At 34.9% G+C, this 20,667-nt stretch overlaps 1 protein-coding gene and 1 pseudogene across 1 annotated transcript; both read left to right on the forward strand.

Moving 5' to 3' along the window:
- The first annotated feature begins 20 nt into the window (after nucleotides 1-20).
- On the forward strand, nucleotides 21-19,312 carry LOC116119535 (annotated as a pseudogene).
- On the forward strand, nucleotides 5,317-8,327 carry LOC116119531 (putative disease resistance RPP13-like protein 1). Its single transcript, XM_031405470.1, has 2 exons — nucleotides 5,317-5,656; nucleotides 8,271-8,327. The coding sequence occupies exons 1-2, from the start codon at nucleotides 5,438-5,440 to the stop codon at nucleotides 8,280-8,282; spliced, it is 231 nt and encodes a 76-aa protein (XP_031261330.1). The 5' UTR covers nucleotides 5,317-5,437; the 3' UTR covers nucleotides 8,283-8,327.
- Nucleotides 19,313-20,667: the final 1,355 nt, after the last annotated feature.

Here is a 20,667-nt window from a genome sequence, read left to right on the forward strand (position 1 = left end):
GATTTAAAATAACTATTTGTTATAAGGTCATGATATTTGAGCTCCTGCTTCCAAAATTTGGAATAGGATATTTCGTGAAATAGGCAAAGCCGCTGGTGTAATTCATCTCTGATCATGCAAAGCCTTCCATGTTATGTATCTTTTATCTTGCTTCAATATGCAGTGTTACTTGGAATAGGTCCTAAACCAAAAATTTTCAGTTATGCTGAGTTGAGATCTGCAACAAAAGACTTAAACCCTCCAAATAAGCTAGGGAGGGAGGATTTGGACCTGTGTCAAGGTATCTTTTATATCTAAGAACAATAGATAATTACTAGGAATTTGGGTTACTGAGTGTGTAGTGTAGGTAAGGTATGATGTGCTTGACATTATAACAAAAAAACCGTGAATTTTCCCTGGATACTCATCAAGGATGGAGCAGACATATTTATGTTATCAAATCTGGTGCTACAGGGTAGCTTTCTGATGGAAGGGTGATAGCTGTGAAGCAACTTTCACTTGGATCCCACCAAGGGAAAATCAGTTTGTTAATGAGATGCTACCATAACTGCAGTACAACATCGCAATCTTGTGAAATTGCATGGTTGCTGCATCGAGGGAACTAGGCTCCTCCTGTTTATGAATACCTTGAAACAAAAGCCTTGATCAAGTATTGTTTGGTATGAAGATCAGCCTTAGTTTAGAAATTTTCTACTTTTCTTTTCTTGCAATCAGCTGCGACATTTATGCAATTGATATGATATCTCTCTTGTGATTTATCTTGCTGTACAAATACAATATTGCTTTCAAATGTTTAAAGCATCCAAGGTTAAAGAATGAAACATTTGACCTGCTCTGTAAAGAAGCACAAAACTACAAAATTTGCTCGCCAAACTAATAAGAACAAGCAACAAGTTCAATAGAGCCGGATTCACATTTTTAATGAGCACCAATCTTTCCTTGGGATACATTGCTCCTAAATCCTCAATTCTCCAAATCAATTACTCCTAAAGATCTAAATGATTGTAGCCATTGTTTCTACAGGAAAAAGGGATTTGCATCTGATTGCCTACCCGGTTCAATATATGCCTGGGAACTGCGAGAGGTCTAGCATATCTTCACGAGGATCAAGGCCAAGATTGTACATCGAGATTCAAAGCAAGTAATATTTTACTTGATGCAAAACTCTGCCCCAAAGATTCAGATTTCGGTTTGGCAAAGTTGTATGATGACACGAAAACTCCCATCAGCACAAGAGTTGCAGGGACCATGTAAGCTCTTCAATCATTTCTTGACTCCACTCTTCCTTAATACTTGTAATGTGCTGCAAAGTAATATGATGTATTCTATACATGTTGTCTTGGAAGTTACCAACATACCTAGTAGATTTTGTTGTAGAGTATTTCAAAATGTCAACATACATGTATTGATATGACTGAGAGCAATACATGTATGTTGAGAGAACTATTTGTGTCATCTTTTATGTCACATAGTGATTGATGCTATAATCTTGGGGGGGACTTGATTTGTGATTGTGTTGCTTTGTTATTCTCAAGTTTTGCTAAATGTCAGGGTTTTCACATTGTAAAGGCGAGTGGGCACATGGGATACGGTTGATCATTAAATTCAGTTTGAGAGCATATTCAGGCTTGACTTTTGGTTTTAACCATGAGAAACACTTGATTATTTGTAGTGGTTATCTGGCACCGGAGTATGCAATGCGTGGACACCTGACAGAAAAGGCTGATGTGTTCAGTTTTGGTGTTGTTGCTTTGGAGATTATCAGTGGAAGAGCAAACTCTGATACTAACTTGGATAGTGAAAAGATTTATCTTTTGAATGGGTAAGGAAATAAATTTGAAATTTGATTTGTTAATTTTGTTTGCTTCTTCTATGATTCCTAGTTGAGAAAAAACGATTTCTTTTGAATTGTCTATATCTATTTCCAGGCCTGGAGTCTTCATGAAAGTAACCAAAGTTTGGGTTGATAGATCCCCAGTTAACAGAGCTTATGAATCGAAGCTCTTCGAGTAATAGCAGTGGCTTTGTTGTGCACTCAGCATCACCAGCATTACGGCCACCATGTCACGCGTTCTTTGCATGCTCACTGGAGACATAGAAGTGGGAACTGTTACTTCAAAGCCAAGTTATTTGACTGATTGGGATTTTAAGGATACGACAAACTGCTTTTTAACGAAGATATGATACATCCACATCTGCAAGAAGTTACAGCAAAAAGAATAGCCATTCTGAGAATGCAACTGATCTTAGTTCTGGAGTTGACCACTGCTCACTCCTGTAAACGTCACTCGGTTCGGTGACATAATTGCAGAGGGAGGTTAGAAATTTCTTGACTCACTGAAATCAAGTGAATAGTACTGCTCCTTCTGCCAACTTAATCCATGCGAAACACTCACTTATTGATGTTGGCAGCATTTTCAAATCGAAACTATTGTAGAACTTATAATGTTGTGAACTTAGTTGTTACCAACAATATTTGACGATGAATTTGATGAGCATCCTGCTAGATGCAAAGAGAAAATTTCACCATATTTCTTGTTCTTTTTATATCTGATCTGGAGTTAGCCTATTTAGAACTTCTGGATATGGGAAAAAATAGCAATTTTCATATGATTCTTGAGGTCATTTAATTCTGTTCGTTTCAATGCTTTCAGAAAAATTGAAAACTTTGACATTAGTGATATATTAGTATTTCGTTTAATTAATTTATTTGATATAGCATTGAAATAATTAATATCCTTTTTATATTAGTATTTTCGTCTTATCCCTTTCATTTCTTCTCTTATCCTTTTCATTGATAAAGATGTTGTTTGGTACTGTATGAAAATATAGAAGCTTTTAGAAGAGCTTACTTGGTAAAGCTTATAGAATAGAGTTTATTGAAGTAGAGCGAAACTATTATCATTAGTTAATAGTTGTTTGATTGAGAAAATTTTTTAATTATTCAAGTGAGAATTTTCAATAAAAGGTTAACCTTTTAGTAAAAATTTGGATTAACATAATGAAGTGCGTATAAGTTACAAAATTATTAAATTCTTCATATTTTTTATGAAATCAAGAGATAAACTACATTATTTATACAGTGATTTGTCTGCACATCATTCAAACATCATTGTTTAATATGATGTCCCCTCAGCTTTTTACCGTGCGGAGCATTCTTATTGTATGGAAACTTCTTGAAGACAATTTCATCTGAAATATTACTGACGATCACAGAGAATTTCATCTCAATTGCCAGCACCCTATAATCTACTATTTTCTTTTTCTTTTTAATAAGGGAAAGTTATATTCTGAAACTAATAAGGATGAAATAGTTCTTTTATGAAACATAATGTGAGAAAATGTAATTTATCCTTTTTTTTTTTTTTCTTTCGAATCATACAATTAAACATTGATCTATTAATTTTGTAGCGCCTACATTTATTATTTTACAATTCTAATGAGCTTATGTTAGATAAAAAAATTAAGTTTCCAAAAAAAAAATAAAAAAAATAAATAACATGTAAGAGTCCGTTTGTTTTATTATTTTGAATAGAATTTTTAGAATAATATTGGATAGTTGAATGAAGGAGTATTACGAGGTAAAATTTAAAAATTTATAAAAACCCCCTAGGTTTGCTAAATTAACTAAACACCCAAATATATAAAAATTTAATAAATTGACAAAAACACCCTCACCACTCACAGTGCTAGATTCTGGCCACCACCGTCAGAATCTAGCCGAAAAATTACGTTACACCACAGACCGATCGAATCTGACAGGTAGGACATTGATATGGCCTTTTCCGGTCAGATCCATAGATCTACGGCTAGATCTGGCCGTCAACGACTGCAAATGTCCATCTTTGGCCGTCAGCGATGGCTAAAGATATGGTCGTCGTTAATGGCCAGATCCACTGTGGATCTGGCTGGAAAATACCAGATCAGTGAATTATCGGTCATTTTTTGTGGCTGTGTAGACTATTGTGATAGATTCCGGTTATCACTGGCAATGGTTATCGAAATCTGACAAATATTGGTGGGTGGGAGTGTTTTTGTTAATTTTTAAATTTTTTTTTGGGGATATTTAATAAAATTAATAAACTTAATGGATTTAAAAAAATAGACTAATATTTCTTAAATAATATACCAAATAATATTTAGAGAATATGATTGAGAATATGGATAAAAATAATAAGTCAAACGGAGCGTAAATTGTTTCATAAACCTATAATATAAGTATAATATTATTCAATAAAATTAATTTATTAAATTATATGGAAGACAATTAAACAGATAAATTTCATTAGTTAATCCCAAGATGATGATATCATATATCATCACAAAAAGAGCCAATCAAGACCTTAAAAGTGATGACCCCACAGTTTTGTTAAGAAAACACGTCAACGGTGGAAGAGTGGGGCGTGGAACCCAAGATGGTCAAGTTACATTTTTAACAATAATCAGGTTAGTGATCTAGTTACTGCCACGTGTCTTTTTCTTATCATCTGCATACGTGTTCGATTCCTATTGGTTTATACAGCTAAACAGGCTTCCAAGTTGCATGTGATGTGCCAGGAATTTTCAGGGTGTCAAAGCATGGTTGTTAGTATCTTACGATATTGGATGCGTATCATATAATATAATTTGATATAAGCCGCCAACGATACGTATCAAAGAGTATATCTTAAACCTTTCGATACGTTGATATGTATCCTACGATACGATACGTATCTGTTCGTATCCTTAAAAATATCGATATAGATCGATACGACTTTATTAATTTAGGCCAAAGGCCCAAAAAAATTTCGGGTCGAAATCGGGTCACCCAACCCGTTCACTAAAACGTGTCTAAATTTACCTATTTTGCATGGAGAAAGTAAAGAGGAATACGTGTTACCTATTTTACATGATAATAATAATATAAGTGGAGATATCATTGAGCTTGGAAATGATATGAATGATTGAGAGAAAATAATATAAATTCTTAATTTTGTGATTAATTTTGATTATGTAATACCATAATTTAAAGCCAATAATACCACAAAATTCTTTAATTAATCTTGGGAAGGATATTAATTTTTATAAAATTTTGATTATTTTATTAATTTTTTTAAAAAGGTGTATCCTACGATACGATACGATACGATACGCGATACACAATTCAAAAAATTAGGTTTTCGATATACGATATGATACCCGATTTGACAACCATGGTCAAAGTCAAAGCAGTGATGTAATTGCGTCTGGTCAGCATATGGTCCAATAATTAATTCAAGAAGATGCAGGTGCACGCCAATCATTATTTCATACAACAATTCAACTTCACCACTTCACAAACACAAAATCCTACAACTTTCCTTTCTTTCAAAGATATGGCCGAAACAATCGTCTCTGTTGTTGCTGAGGTACTCTTGGGTAAGCTATTCTCCCCTGCTTCCAATGAAATTGGCTTGGCATGGGTGTCCAAAAAGATGCACAAAAGCTTGTTGGCACCTTAACCACTATCAAAGCTATTCTCTTAGATGCTGAGGACAAACAGATCCATAATCAGAAGGTCAAAGTTTGGCTGGCAAAGCTTAAGGGGATCTGCTACGATGCCGAAGATGTTTTAGACGAGACTGAGGTGGAAGGTTTGCATAAACAAGTGGTGAATACTCAAAGCAGTGGAAGAAAGGTACGGCACTTTTTTTCATCCTCAAATCCAATTGCTTTCCGTTTTACCGTTGGGGCATAAAATTAAGGAGATAAAAAGAGGTTAGCAAAAATAGCAGCTGATAAGGATAATTTTATCTTACTGAAAAAGTTGATAGCATCAAGTTATAGGATGGGAAAGGGAGAGGGAAACTCACTCATTTGTGCGTGCTTCAGATGCTATTGGTAGGGATAAAGATAAAGAGAAGATTATGAATTACTGTTACGTCAAGTGATGGCCATGAAATGTTTCTATCATTCCCATTGTTGGGATAGGAGGCCTAGGAAAAACCACACTTGCCAAATTAGTGATAATGATAAAATAGTGGGTGAATATTTTAAGTTGAAAATATGGGTATGTGTGACAGATGAGTTGTTTTGGAAAAACTATAATTGAAAAATCCAATTTGTAACTCAAAAAAATATGTTGACAAGAGTATTGACCAATTGCAAAATATCCTACGTGATATCTTAAGCCATGAAAATATTTGTTAGTTTTGGATGATGTTTGAATGAAGATTATGGGTTGTGGTTTGAATTAAAAAATTATTGATGGAATGTGTTAGTGGAAGTAAAATTATGGTAACTACATGTAGTGATTGTGTTGCCTCAATTATGGGCACTATACCTACACAGGTTAGAAAGTCTTTCTTTGATGATTGCTTGTTAGTGTTTGTTAAAGTGCTTTTAAAGAAGGGCAAGAAAAGCAACATCCCAACCTTGTGGAAATTGGAATAGAAATTGTTAAAAAATGTGGAGGTGTTCCATTGGCAGTAAGAGCGTTAGGAAGTCTACTTTATTCCTCAATTCTGAACAAGATTGGAAAAATTGGAGATAATGAGATTTGGAGGTTGGATCAAAAAGAAAATGACATTTTAAATGCTTTAAGAATAAGTTATAATCATCTGCCACCTCACTTAAAGCAATGTTTTGTTTATTGTTCCATTTTTCCAAAAGACAATTATTTTGCCAATGATGAGTTGGTTCAGTTTTGGATGGCCCATGGGCTTCTTCAATCGCACAATGAAAATCAAGATTTGGAAAATATTGGTAAACAATATGTAAAGAATTGATGTTGAGATCTTTTTTCCAAGATATTGTACAATTTAATGAGAATTTGTCACGTCTAAAATTCATGATCTCATGCATGATCTTGCCACATCATTGATGAGAAATGGGTGCTAATAGTGAAATCCACTAACCAAATTTGTACCAAAAGTTATCGGCACTTATCATTCATTTTGTTGATGCATCTATAATAGATGTTCCACACATTTTACCTAATTTGGGTCATCTGAGAAGCATTACTTTTTGTCCAATCACTAGTGAAAGTACGGTATTAGCCAATCATTTTTGGAATTAATCATCTCAAGGTGCAAATTCTGCGGATGTAGATTTACGTTCTTTAAATATTGAATAGTGCCTAAAAAATTGGTAATTTAAGCATTTGAGATATCTCTATCTAGGACAACCCTAAAATAAAAGAACTCCAAGTTCCATTTACAAGTTGCAAAATTTGCAATTTCTATCACTATTTGGTTGTGAGGAATTAAAAGTGTTAACAAGAGATGCAAAGTACTTGATTCGTCTTAGACGTCTCTTGTTTACTACGATACAAAAGCATCTACCACCAATGGTATTGGTTGCTTGAATTCTCTTCGATGTTTGGGGATTTGCAAATGCAATAATTTAGAATATTTGTTTGAAGATATTGGTTGCCTTAAGGTCTTCGATCACTATGGATTTATGAATGTCCAAGACTTATATCATTACCACATGGTGTGAGAAACCTAAGCTCATTAGAAGATCTTGGTTGATAGTTGTAAAAGGCTTAATCTTGATTTGAGCATAAGATGGAACAGCAAGACAATCATGATGAACTCCATAGCACATGCTCACCTTCGATTTCTCTTTATAGAAGAATTACCACAATTGGTGGATTCCCAATGGCTTAGTCAGTGTTCCACTAACTCTTCGGAAAGGTTGTATCTTCAAAATTGTTCCACTTGAAGGCACTACCAGAGTGATGGAAAAACTTAAGTTCTTGGTATTGAGAAGTGTCCAGAATTGTAGCTTTACCCAAGGATATGGATCGTCTCATCTTTTTTAGGAACTTCTAATTATAGGTTGTCCTAAATTGAGTGAAAGATACAAACAAGAAACAGAAGATGATGATTGCCAGATGCTCATATCCCGCGGATACACTAGACGGAAAGATTATCAAATCAACCAAAAATTAGGTATGACTAATCAATCTCTTTCTTCCTTAGTTAGTAGGTAAATATTAATGATATATTATTGCTCTTCTCTTCATCATTAGATCTAAATTTCGAAAACATTGAACTAATGATTCTTTGTTACTCCTTCATTTTGTTAACTCTATTGTTTATATGTATGCATTGGCCATAAACTTTCAAATAATAGTTCTCCATCAAGCTCCATGTCTAATAACTGTGTGTACAGCTGTTATATTTGATTTAGTGATGATCTTTGTATTAAGTTAGTGGAAGTTATTAAAATAAAAGTACTTCTCAAATTTTGTCTGGTTCTTTACTGTATTCAGATAATTATATTAGAGCTTTTATCTGCGCTTGCAGATTCAAGGTTAGCAATTAAGTGTGGTGGTACATAGTTAAGAGTCGACAATAAGTGTATGAAGCCGACGATGGTGGAGCTTTTTAAGTGTTAAATCCTGAAAAATGGGCACTAGTAATGTGGGCTTGTTTTCTGAGGGACAATTTAACACACTTCCTCAAAACGCCAGCTCAGAAGTGATTAACACTACAACACCAGATCTTATCAGATAGGAAGACATCCCCTGGGTCACTCAGATATTATGGACTTGGTCTTGAGAATGGGGTTTACAAGTAAGCTTGTTCTTCACTGAAATAATTTATGAAGATCGAACCTCAAGAAAATGATGGAGTCTTGGAAGACGTGTTTTGGATGTGTATATTCAGGAAACATTCGGTCATCAAATTGAATTTGGAGATCTTGTGAAACATACTCGTGTCCTTTACTGATCCTACCATTACAATGCCATCTATTTATTTTTATATTGAAAAGTATAATACTGTCTCTTCAATATCATGTAGAGAACTCGCCAATTGAAGGATTTTGACATGACAAAGGAGGCACTGGTGTAGAAGAGCAATTGCAGAAGCTTTGATGCTAAGTGACTGATAACCATCTTGAGATTCACTATTTTGGGCTGCTAAAGGGACCTGCTGTGTACCTGTCACAGGTAGTTATGGACCATTAATTTCAGCTCTCAATGTCACTCCAGGTAGACTATGTGATCTCTCTGAATCTTCTTTTAGATGAATTACTATAAATATGCTAATTTGGATATACTTCTCGCTGAATAAAAGAACTAGACTGGTGATGGTATAAGTCCTCTGTGATTTGGCGTCATACTGATATTTTAGTTTTTCTGAGATGAGAGAAGACAAAGATGATACGAAGGTAAGAGGACCCAATAGAATTTAACAGAATAACAGCTATAAAATCTCTGAAAAAATCAATTAATTTGCATTATTCACTTCTGCTCAAGCCCTGTGCATCTAAGCAAAGTAGATTCTAGAATATGGTTGTAACAGAAGTGTTGAATATGTTTTAGCACTCCTGAAACATAATACTGGATTTATAATATATCTGTGTAATGATAAAAATGGGTAGCAGTAGTGTATTCCATAAGATAGGCAAAGCTGTTGCGTAATTCATCTCTTCTATTGCAAGTCCTTCAAAGTTATGTAATATTTGTCTTGTTCAATATGTAGTACTACTTGGAATAGGACCTAAACCAAAAACTTTCACTTATGCCGAGTTGAAATCTGGAACAAAAGACTTTGACGTATCAAATAAGCTAGGGGAGGGAGGATTTGGAACAGTTTATAAGGTAACTTTTATGTCTTACATTAGAAGTTACTGTTATAGAAGTTTATTGGATCTTAGGTTGCAATGGATTAATCTAATGCGTGTCATAGATAGCAATATAACAGGAAAACTAGGTTGGTTTTAGTTTTGCATTTTCACCAGGAGTAGATATGATTTATGTTGTTAAATCTGGCACTACAGGGTACGCTTTCTTATGGAAGGGTGATAGCTACGAGCAACTTTCACAAGGATCCCACCAGGGAAAAATCAGTTTATTAACGAGTTACTGCCATAACTGCAGTGCAACATCCAATCTTGTGAAATTGTATGGATGCTGCATTGAAGGAACAAGGCAGTCTTCTTGTTATAGAATATCATGAAAACAAAAGCCTTGATCAAGCATTATTTGGTATGAGGAAACTACTTCATAAAAACTTAGGTTTACAATTTTCTATCTTGGTTTTCTTGCAAGCCACTGAAACATTATACATGTCACCTTTCTTGTACGGTACTTATTAACTATAAATCTTAGCAGTACGAATACAATTTAAGACTTTCAAGTATTTAACCAGTCCAAAGTTTAAAGAATGAATATTTTTCTGCTTTGTAGTATGCCTTTTGTGACAACATCACACTCTAAAGAAGATGCAAAACTACAAAATAGCTAGCTAAATTTCTTAGAGCAAGCAACAGGTTTTTCTAGAGTAGATTGTCAATGGTTTAAGAGCTCCAAATCATTCTTGGAGATTATTATTCCGAATCTCAATTTCTATTTCTATAACTCTTAAAAGTTCTTCTGTGATATGGCCCCATTTATGCAGGAAATAGGGTGTTACATCTTGATTGGCCCACTCAATTTAAGATATGCTTAGGAACCGCAAGAGGTCTAGCATATCTTCACGAGGAGTCAAAGTCAAAGATTGTACATCGAGATGTCAAAGTAAGTAATATTTTACTTGATACAAAGCACTGTCCCAAGATTTCATATTTTGGATTGGCAAAGCTAGTTGATGATAAGAAAACTTACATCAGCACAGGAGTTGCAAGGACCATGTAAACTCCTTTAATCATTTCTTGATTACCTTTCTTCCATTGTAGCTTGTTTTGGAATGTGCTGCGTAGCGTAATTTATACATGTCATCATGGAAGTAACCATCATTTTTTGTAGTCACCTAGTCATAGATGCTAGAATAATTTCTTTGGAGTAGTTATGTCATTCAATGGCTTTGTATTATATAAGTTTCTAAATTCAGAATGTTTTCACATTGTCAGGGCAGGGGCACGTTGTAGTTTCTTAATTTGGACTAGATATGTCATTCAATGGCGTTGAAATAACCTAATTTTGAACCCTAGTTTTATCAATTGACAAAAGGAATTGTACATTTACTTCTTTATGTATTAAGCAGGTGTATTAAGCATTGATGTCTGAAGTTTGGAATTTGGAATTAATAGCAAGAGAATTAACCATTGGTTTAAAAACCGGACTGGAGGGCAACCCGCTCTGCTGGCTGGGTCATGATTCAACCGGTCTAACCGGTTGGACCGCCGGTTGGATTGGTGACATCATCATAATGTGTGATGACGTCAACACATTTTTTAAAAAACTTTATCCAAAAGGCCACTGGTTGGAATGAGATTGGAACACACTTCATACAACAAATAATTCTCACCATCTTTTAATTTCCTCCATCAAATCCTTAACCATTTAACAAGAAGTATGAAATTTCTCAAACAATAGAATTAAAGGATCTTGGGCTTTTGTGTAGCCCAAATGTTAGATACAATATAGTTTCAGCCCCATTCTATAACAATTGAGACTTAAATTGGCCCATGACCAAGTAGTGGAATACAACTGGCCTTGGAAAACAACTGCAACATTTCCAGGAAGCCAATGCTTTGGTTTTGGGAAACATTGGAAAATTCGAAAACCAAAACAAAACAGGTTAAGCATCGATACCATGCCATTACCAGACAAAACCAATGGCTAATCAATGGGCATGACATCCCCTGTTTTTTTTCTTCTGATGACTCAACTTCTTCATCTCAAACACCAAAACTCTGATTCTGTGGAAACAATACTCAGTCAGTTCCCCTCCTCAACATATTTCGCTGACCAGAACCAATTGAAGCTGAAGACTAACAGCTATATACAAGCAACTGTGGAAGATGAAGATCTGGTGGAGTCAAGGTTCTACCTGGACACGCACCAGCCTTAAAGACTCAATTTCTTGATCGCAAGTTTCAATCTTGTAATCGATTATATCTAAGTCTTCCTTTTCGTTTTTGTTTTCCATTTTCTTCCTGTACATACACAAGATGTGCATACGTTTTATAGAAAAAAAAATCATCAATGAAATTTAATGGAGAAATTTTCGAAGAGAAGCTGAGAAATCTGAGAAATTTTAGTAGAGAAACTGAGAAAGAGAAGAATCTGAGAAACAGAGAAAGGAAATCGATGGAATGGGCTGCGGTAGTGCGATTGGGTAGGGTTGGAGGTTTTGTAATCAGACCGGTTTGTCTGCTTCATTGACTTTATCCGGGTTTTGATCGGGTTAACGCAGTTTAATGTATAATGACGGTTTTAATGTTGACTCGGACCGAATACGTGACCGGTTTCCGGTTCAACCGGTTGGACCGGCCAGTTAGGTCTGGTTTTTAAAAAAGTGGAATTAACGTAAATCATAATTATTTAGAAGAAGAATAGTTTATAGTCTTTTCATGGATAACTGATTGGCTTTAACATAAATGCCAATATAATTAGAAACCATTCTCATGTAAAGGCACAAACATGAATTTGAAAGTGAAAATTCTACTTTTTTCTTTAGGGTTTTCCCACTTTTGCTTCATCTTTCTCTTCGTACTTCACAACTCCACTACTCAAATTACTGACCCTAATGAAGGTACGTACTCTCTCTCTCTCTCTCTCTCTCTCTCTCTCTCTCTCTCTCCATGTCTTTTATCTGTGTATTTTACTTTACAAATTAATTATTAAATTTTACTAATTTATCAGTAACTAGCTTTAGATTGAAGTGAACCCCCTTTAGCAAAATATATTCTATTTTGTTTAAAAGTGTGTAGGAGAAAGCCAAATAAAGAGGGACAAAATTAAGTTGAAAATTTCCTCAAAACCATTTGTGCTATACTGTGTAGGGAACACTTTCATATTAACTTGTTTCACATTTTGTTCAAGCATGGACAGATTATATTCACTTAGATTGAGATTGGGTTTTGGTTTAATTTTGTGTTATTGGGATTGATTTTTGAGTTCTTCATAACTTTTTATTGAACTGTTTGTGCTATACTATGTAGATTATTTCTAATGCTTTTGAGGGATCTTAACTTTTGGTTAAAACTTTCCCTAAATTTGTGTTTGCAATTTATCCTTTTAAGTGTACTTTTCCTAAGCCAAGAGAGTTTGCATCTGTAATCGGGTCAAATTTGAGGAGCTATGATTGAAACTTGTATTTATTTTTTGCAAGAGTGTATTTGCACAGGAAATAAAAGGAGTAATTCCAGAAGAACTAGTGGCTTTGAAATTTCTGACAAATTTTTATGGATTTTCCCATTCATTTCCCTGCCTTTGATTTGTATAAGTTAAATTTGACCTTTATCGTTTTCTAATTAGTGGACATTATATTAGATTTGATTTAGTTTTTCTGTTTAATATTACAGTAGAATCAAAAGAAATTATTTCACTGGTCCCTTGCCTGCATTTATTGGATAATTATCTCAATTGAAGTATTTGTAAGTATTGAAAAATACCCTTTGAATTCAAAGCCTAGTTTAGTTTGTATATGATTATTTTTGGTATATGACTTTGATTTTGTTATAATTATGTCTTTCATGTGCTAGAGAGGCTTGCCGCAATCTACTTTCTAGGCCTCTCCCAAAAGAGCTTGGAAATCTTAAGAACTTAACTTTCTTGTTAAGATTTGCAAACTTTCTCCGTTTTCTTTAATTTTTTATCTTTGATCCAAACTGAGTGGAAGGAGCATAAGTTTGCTGCTGACTTCCATTAGATGTGCCAACATTCGGATAGCCAACATTCAAGAAGGAAGGGTTTTGTCCACCAGAATATGTGTTCCCAGAATGGAACATATTAGAACCAGTACCAACAGCAGACTGGTTTCCAGAAAACTGAGGTGGTGCTCCGTTATAGTTGGCATTGTACCGATGGTAACATTGAGGTGCTGTATGTCCAATCTTGCTGCACAATTGACAAATTGGCTTCCCTCTACCATTAGCTCTACTGCGACCTCTGCCATGTCCAACAAATCCAGTAGGTCGATAAGAAGAAAATGTACTATTGAAGGCACCAGTTTGGTTTCCAAAATCAAGTGAATAGTGTTGAGCATTCTAAGAAGCTAATGAGTGATAGACCTGTGGTAATGCTGGTAATGAATATTGCAGAGAGGTCAACTGATTAAGAGGTCCAGGAGCTTCCTTTGATGAACCAGTATGAGCAGATGGCATCAACATAGTATTTGGGAACACAGATCTGTTATGGACATTACTAAGAGCATCAACATTGATGGAACTATGAAGAAAATCAATGGAGTTAAACTTCTCAAGCCTCAGTTCATATTTTTGTAATAAAAACTATGCCTCCTGTAATGAAATTGAATCAGACTTCGATTCAATTCTAGAAGTTAGATTGACAACGACTGCATCAAATTCTGGTCCCAGGCCATCTAACACATGCTGGAGCAAGTCTTCATCTGAAATGATTTGACCACTTGCTGATAGACTCTCAACAATTCCCTTCATCTTTTTAACATACTCATTCACATTCATGTTACCTTTTTGAGTATTTTGTAAAAGATTTTTTAAATGTAGGGCTCTAGCCTTAGAATCACTTAAAAGTTCAGTCTCAAGTGCGAACTAGATAGCAGTAGCAAATCTACATTTGGACACAACACTGAATATACATTCAAAAATTGATGCAAGAAGCCACGTAACAAGAAACTTATCAATTTTTTTCCAAGTTACATAAGCTGGATTAATTCTTTCTTTGCCTAGGGTTTCTTTAATTCCTTCTTCACCTAGCTCATGTTCAAGACAACTATCTAAAGCAATAAGAGGTTCAGGACATTGAGCTTGACCTGTTAAGTGTTCTTCAAGATCATAAGCTCCAATAGCTGATAGGATTTGCGATCTCCAGAAGTAATAATTATCTCTGTAATTATCTCTTGTTAGCTTTGGACTGACTACTTGAAGACTAGATGAGAAAACTGAAGTGGAGCTGTCAAACATCTTCACTGAGGTCTCGTTAGAGCTGAAATTTCTAGAAATTCTTGCCATTGATGTTAGTCTTTGGCTCTGATACCATAACAGAAACTGAAAGAAATTGAAAGAAACTGAAAATGAAGAAAAGAAGGATACGATATTATTGATCTGTAAAAAGCGATGAGATTACAATGTTTAGGGATTTATATACACTGAGTTTCGAAGGAGAGAAAGTTAACTGAAGTGAAAGAGTAAAGTAGCTAATAGTGAGCTAATGAAGTGAACAAGACAACCATTGCAAAACGACACCGTTGCTTGTAAATGACATATGTGAAATTACAAGCAGCTCCTCTAACTTTGATCATGTCCACTTTTCAACCTTTCACCAACATCTTCTACGCTATTGCTTAGAGTGGCTGATGCTGAATCAAGAATGGAAATAAGTTTTAATTATTTTTTAAGAAATATTAAACTTTACTAATTTATCAATAGCTAGCTTTCAGATTGTAGTGAACCCCATTTAGTAAAATATAATTCTATTTTGTTTAAAAGCTGTTCAGGAGAAAGCTAAATAAAGAGTGACAAAATTAAGTTGAAAATTCCATCAAAACTGAACTGTTTATGAATTCATTTTTGTGGTGGGTGGATTTGCAACATTATTGGCACCAGCGAGGGCATTCATCCACCACTTTTCGGATTTTCTAATTTTTTTAATTATATTTATTAATTTAATTAAAAAATAATTTATAAATAAATTAGAGTATAAATTTGTTTATAAGTGTTTTTTTGGTTTTTTTGGTGTTTTTTTTTTTTTGTAATTAATATAAAAATCCAACTTTTGAAATTAATTTACTAAACACCTTTTAGTTGAGATATTTAAGATTTAAGTAATTATTTCTTAAGCTGCACAAATCCCTAACTCACTCTTAATGGTGTATCAAGACCTGGCAAAATGGGTATTGTACCCGCGGATCATTTCATATCTGAATAATTCTAATAGATATCGATTAATATGTTTAGAATTGTGTGAACAGTACCCGAATCACCCTTTTTTGTGGGTTAGGTGGTACTCGCGGATACTCGCAAAAAAAAAAAAAAAAAATTGCTTCACATGTACTTGTGGGTAACCGTCGATCTCATTTCATTTCATTCTCAATTTCTCACATTAAGCTGCCACTGTCGCACCTGCTCTCCTCTCTCTCACTAACTGTTAGTCTGTCACCGTCACCGATGTCACTCATTGCCGATCATCCCTTGAACTCCGATCTAGCCAGTCCTCCTCTCAACTCAAGTCCAGCCATCCAGATTGTTATGCCTGGGAAATCTAGGGCTGACATGGGAGATCACGTGAGGGAGAATGTGAGTTGCTCTTGTCAGAATGGTAAGCGTATGCCAGACCTGCCAGACGCTGTGGAGATTTCACGTGTCCATTCCCTGCTCCAAATCGCATGAAATCAATTTGGAAGGTGGACAATGTGACATAAAGAATGATTTGTCCTGGAAAACTAGGTGAATTTTAGCTTTTGGATACTCACCAAGGATGGAGCAACTATGATTTATATTAATAAATCTGTTGTTAAAGGGTACACTTTCTGATAGAAGGGTAATAGTTGTGAAGCAAATTTCATTAGGATCCTACCAAGGGAAAAATAAGTTTGTTAATGAGATCACTATCATAATTGCATTGCAACATCGCAGTCTTGTGAAATTATATGGTTGCTACATTGGGGGAACTAGGCTCCTCCTTGTTTATCTTTAAAACAAAAGCCTTGATCAAGTATTGTTTGGTATGAGGATGCTAATTGATGATCAACCTTAGTTTAAAATTTTCTACTTTGCTTTTCTTGCAAGCAACTCCAAATTAGTAAATGTGATTTCTCTCCTATGATTTACTATCAATTATAAACAATAAATTCTACAGTACAAAATACATTTGTGATGATTTTCAAATGTTCTAATATATAAAGAGAAATATTTGCACTGCTTTGTAAAATGCATCTAGTTATAACAAAACTGCAAATTTAGCCCTAATAAAACTACAAATTTAGCTCACTGAGCAAAAGAGTAGGCAAAGGATTTCCAAAGAGCTGATTGACATTATTTCAATGAGCTCCAAGTCATTTCTGGAGATAAATTGTGGGTGATTCCTCAATTATCAACGTTAATAACTCTTGGAAGATCTTATGATTGCAGCTATGTTTATGCAGGAAGAAGGGAGAGGCATCTTGATTGGCCTACCTGTTCAAAATATGCTTGGGAACTGCAAGAGGTCTAGCATATCTTCATGAGGATTCTAGGCCAAAGATCATACATCAAGATGTCAAAATGAGTAATATTTTACTTGATGCAAAACTCTGCCCAAAGATATCAGATTTCTAATTGGCAAATCTGTGTGATGACACTAACACTTACATCAGTACCAGAGTTGTAGGGACCAGGTAAGCTGCTTCAATCATTCCTTAACTACCATTCTTCCTTAATACTCCATTTTAGAATGAGCTGCTGAGTATTTCAAAATATCTAGTAGATTTTGTTGCGAGTATTTCAAACACTCAACATACAAGTATTGATAAGAATGACCGTTAGAGCAATCTGTACATCCAAACTTTATTTTTGGGTTTTCTTGCAGTGGCTATCTGGCACCGTAGTACGCAATGCATGGACACTTGACGAAAAAGGCTGATGTATTCAGTTTTGGTGTTGTTGCTTTGGAGATTATGGGTGGAAGAGCAAACTCTGATAGTAGCTTGGATAGCGAAAAGATTTATCTTCTTGAATGGGTAAAGAGAAAAAACTTGAATTTTTACCTGTTTTGTTTTCTTTCTCCAATGTACCTTAACGCCAAAACTCATGCTTTTTGAATGGTCTATATTATATATCTAGGCCTGGAGTCTTCACGAAAATAACCAAAGTTTGGGGATGATAGATCCCAATTTAGTAGAGTTCAATGAAATTGAAGCTCTACGAATAATTGGAGTTGCCTATTGTGCAGTCACGTGTCACCAATGTCATGCGTCATTAACAAGCTTGCTGGAGAGATCGAAGTGGAAACTGTTACTTCAAAGCCAAGTTGTTTGACTGATTGGAGTTTTTAAGGACACAATAAATAGCCTTTTGAGCAAAGATATTGTTACATCCTCTTTTACAAGAAGTTATAGCAGAAAGAAGAGCCAATGTAAAAATGCAACTGATGATAGCCCTGGAGACTGGAGTTGATCCGTTCCTCTTTCCAGTAAATGTCGCTCGGTTCAGTGACATGATAGCAGTGGGGAAGTGAGAAATTTATTCGCTTGCTGAAACTGAGTGTATAATACTGCTACTTCTGCTCACTAAATCCATGTAACTGGTTAACTTATTGATTGTTATCCTCCAAGCTATGGTAGGACTTTTAATGTTGTGAAGTTATCCTTGTATGCCAATAACATTAGATGATGAATTTGATAGCCATCGTACTGGATGTAAAGAGAAAAAAGTTCACCATATTTCTTGTTCTTGTAATATCTTGTCTGCAACTAGCTTATTTGGAATGTCTTTTGGAATTTCTGGATATCGGAAGTATGAGCAGTATGTACAATTTCGAGAATTTGCTGCTATACATGGTAAGATTACAGTGATTGATAGAATTTTTGTAATNCAAAAGGCTGATGTATTCAGTTTTGGTGTTATTGCTTTGGAGATTATGAGTGGAAGAGCAAACTCTGATACTAGCTTGGACAGGGAAAAGATCTATCTTCTTGAAAAGGCAAAGAGAATAAACTTGAATTTTTACTTGTTTTTTTTGCTTTCTCCAACGTACCTTAATGCAAAAACTCATGCTTTTTGTATGGTCTATATTATATTTCTAGGCCTGGAGTCTTCATGAAAGTAACCAAAGTTTGGGGGTGATACATCCCAGTTTAGTAGAGTTCAATGAAATCGAAGCTCTTGAATAATTGGAGTTGCTCTATTGTGCAGTCAAGCATCACCAATGTCACGCATCATTAACATGCTTGCTGGAGAGATCGAAGTGGAAACTGTTACTTCAAAGCCAAGTTGTTTGGCTGATTGGGATTTTAAGGACACAACAAATAACCTTTTGAACAAAGATATTGTTACATCCTCTTCTACTAGAAGTTACAGCAGAAAGAAGAGCCAATGTGAAAATGCAATTGATGATAGCCCTGGAGTTGATCCATTGCTCTCTCCAGTGAATGTTGCTCGGTTCAGTGACATGATAGCAGAGGGGAGGTAGAAATTTCTTTGCTCGCTGAAGCTGAGTGTATAATACCGCTACTTCTGCCCAGTAAATCCGTGCAGCTAGTTAACTTATTGATCGTTATCCTCCAAACTATCGTAGGACTTGTAATGTTGTGAAGTTATCCTCGTATACCAATAAACATTGGATGATAATTTTGATGACCATCGTATGGTACTAGATGTAGAGAGGAAAAAGTTCACTATATTTCTTGTTCTTGTAATATCTCATTTTGTTCCTGTAATATCTCATTTGCAACTAGCATATTTGGAATGTCTTTTGGAAATTTTGGATATGGGAAGTATGAGCAATATGTATAATTTCAAGAATTTGCCGCTATACATGGTAAGATTACAGTGATCGATAGAATTTTTGTAATTTAGGATGTGATTTTTGTGGTATGAAATGTTGTATTGTATTTGCAGGTTGTAAGGTTTGGATATAGACCTATAAAAGTTCCAATCTCTATATTAATTCAAGCATACAATTCCTGATTTGGGATCTTTATTACGCTTTTTCTAGTTTTCTTAGCTTTTAAGTATTAAGATTTAAAAATTGGACACTGTTTGTTTATCTTGGAGAAATCATTAAATTCAGTCGGTAATCGGTATTCATTATCGTTCAGAATGTATCGAAACTTTCCTTTATCGTTAATGATATGGTTGATTCCTAAACTATCGTCTCTGCTATTGCTGAGAAAGTCTTGGGTATGCTGTCATCCCTTGCTTCCAGTGAAATGGGCTTGGCATGGGGTGTCAAAAACGATGCACAAGAGCTTGCTGACACCTTAACCACTATTAAAGCTATTCTCTTAGATGCTGAGGACAAACAGATCCACAATGAGAAGCTAAAAGTTTGGCTAGGAAAGCTTAAGGAGATTTGCTACGATCCTGAAGATGTTTTTGACGAGATTGAGTGGAAGATTTGCGCAAGCAAGTTGTGAATTGTCAGGGCATTACAAGAAAGGTATGCCACTTCTTTTCATCCTCAAATCCAGTTGCTTTCTATTTTACTTTGGGGCATGAAATTAAGGGGATTAAAAAGAGGTTAGCAAAAATAGCAGCTGATAAGGATAGTTTTAATCTCACTGAGAAAGTTGATAGCAATCATGTTATAGGTTGGGAGAGGGAAACTCACTCATTTGTGCATGCTTCAGATGTCATTGGTAGGGATATAGATAAAAAAAATATTATGAAACTACTATTATGTCCTAGTGATAGTCATGAAATTGTTTTTGTCATTCTTATTGTTGGGATTGGAGGTCTAGGAAAAACCACACTTGCCAAATTGGTATGTAATGACTGCTTTCTACTCATATTCTTATAAAATATGCATAGTAAAATATATGTAAAATAGTATAAAAAGTTGAGCCCAAATTTTTCTTTTATTAAACATACATATTCTTTGTACAAAACTCATGTCATATACAAAACTATGTACAATAAAGTAACCAGTGTAGCCATTTCCCTTCGCTTTGCCGACATCCATCCGACTGTGTCCTCACCTAGATCCTGCAAAAACATACGAAACAATGGGATGAGCACAAAACAATGCTCAGTAAGTAAATCCTCTACTCATCTATCCCCGTAACTCTCTCTCTAATTCTTTCCTTACAATCCCCATTATTCTCTTTGCTTTCTCTCTTTGTTTCTCTTTCT

This window comes from Pistacia vera, unplaced genomic scaffold (genome assembly GCF_008641045.1).
Source record: "Pistacia vera cultivar Batoury unplaced genomic scaffold, PisVer_v2 Contig892, whole genome shotgun sequence".
In the NCBI taxonomy this organism is placed as follows: Eukaryota; Viridiplantae; Streptophyta; class Magnoliopsida; order Sapindales; family Anacardiaceae; genus Pistacia; species Pistacia vera.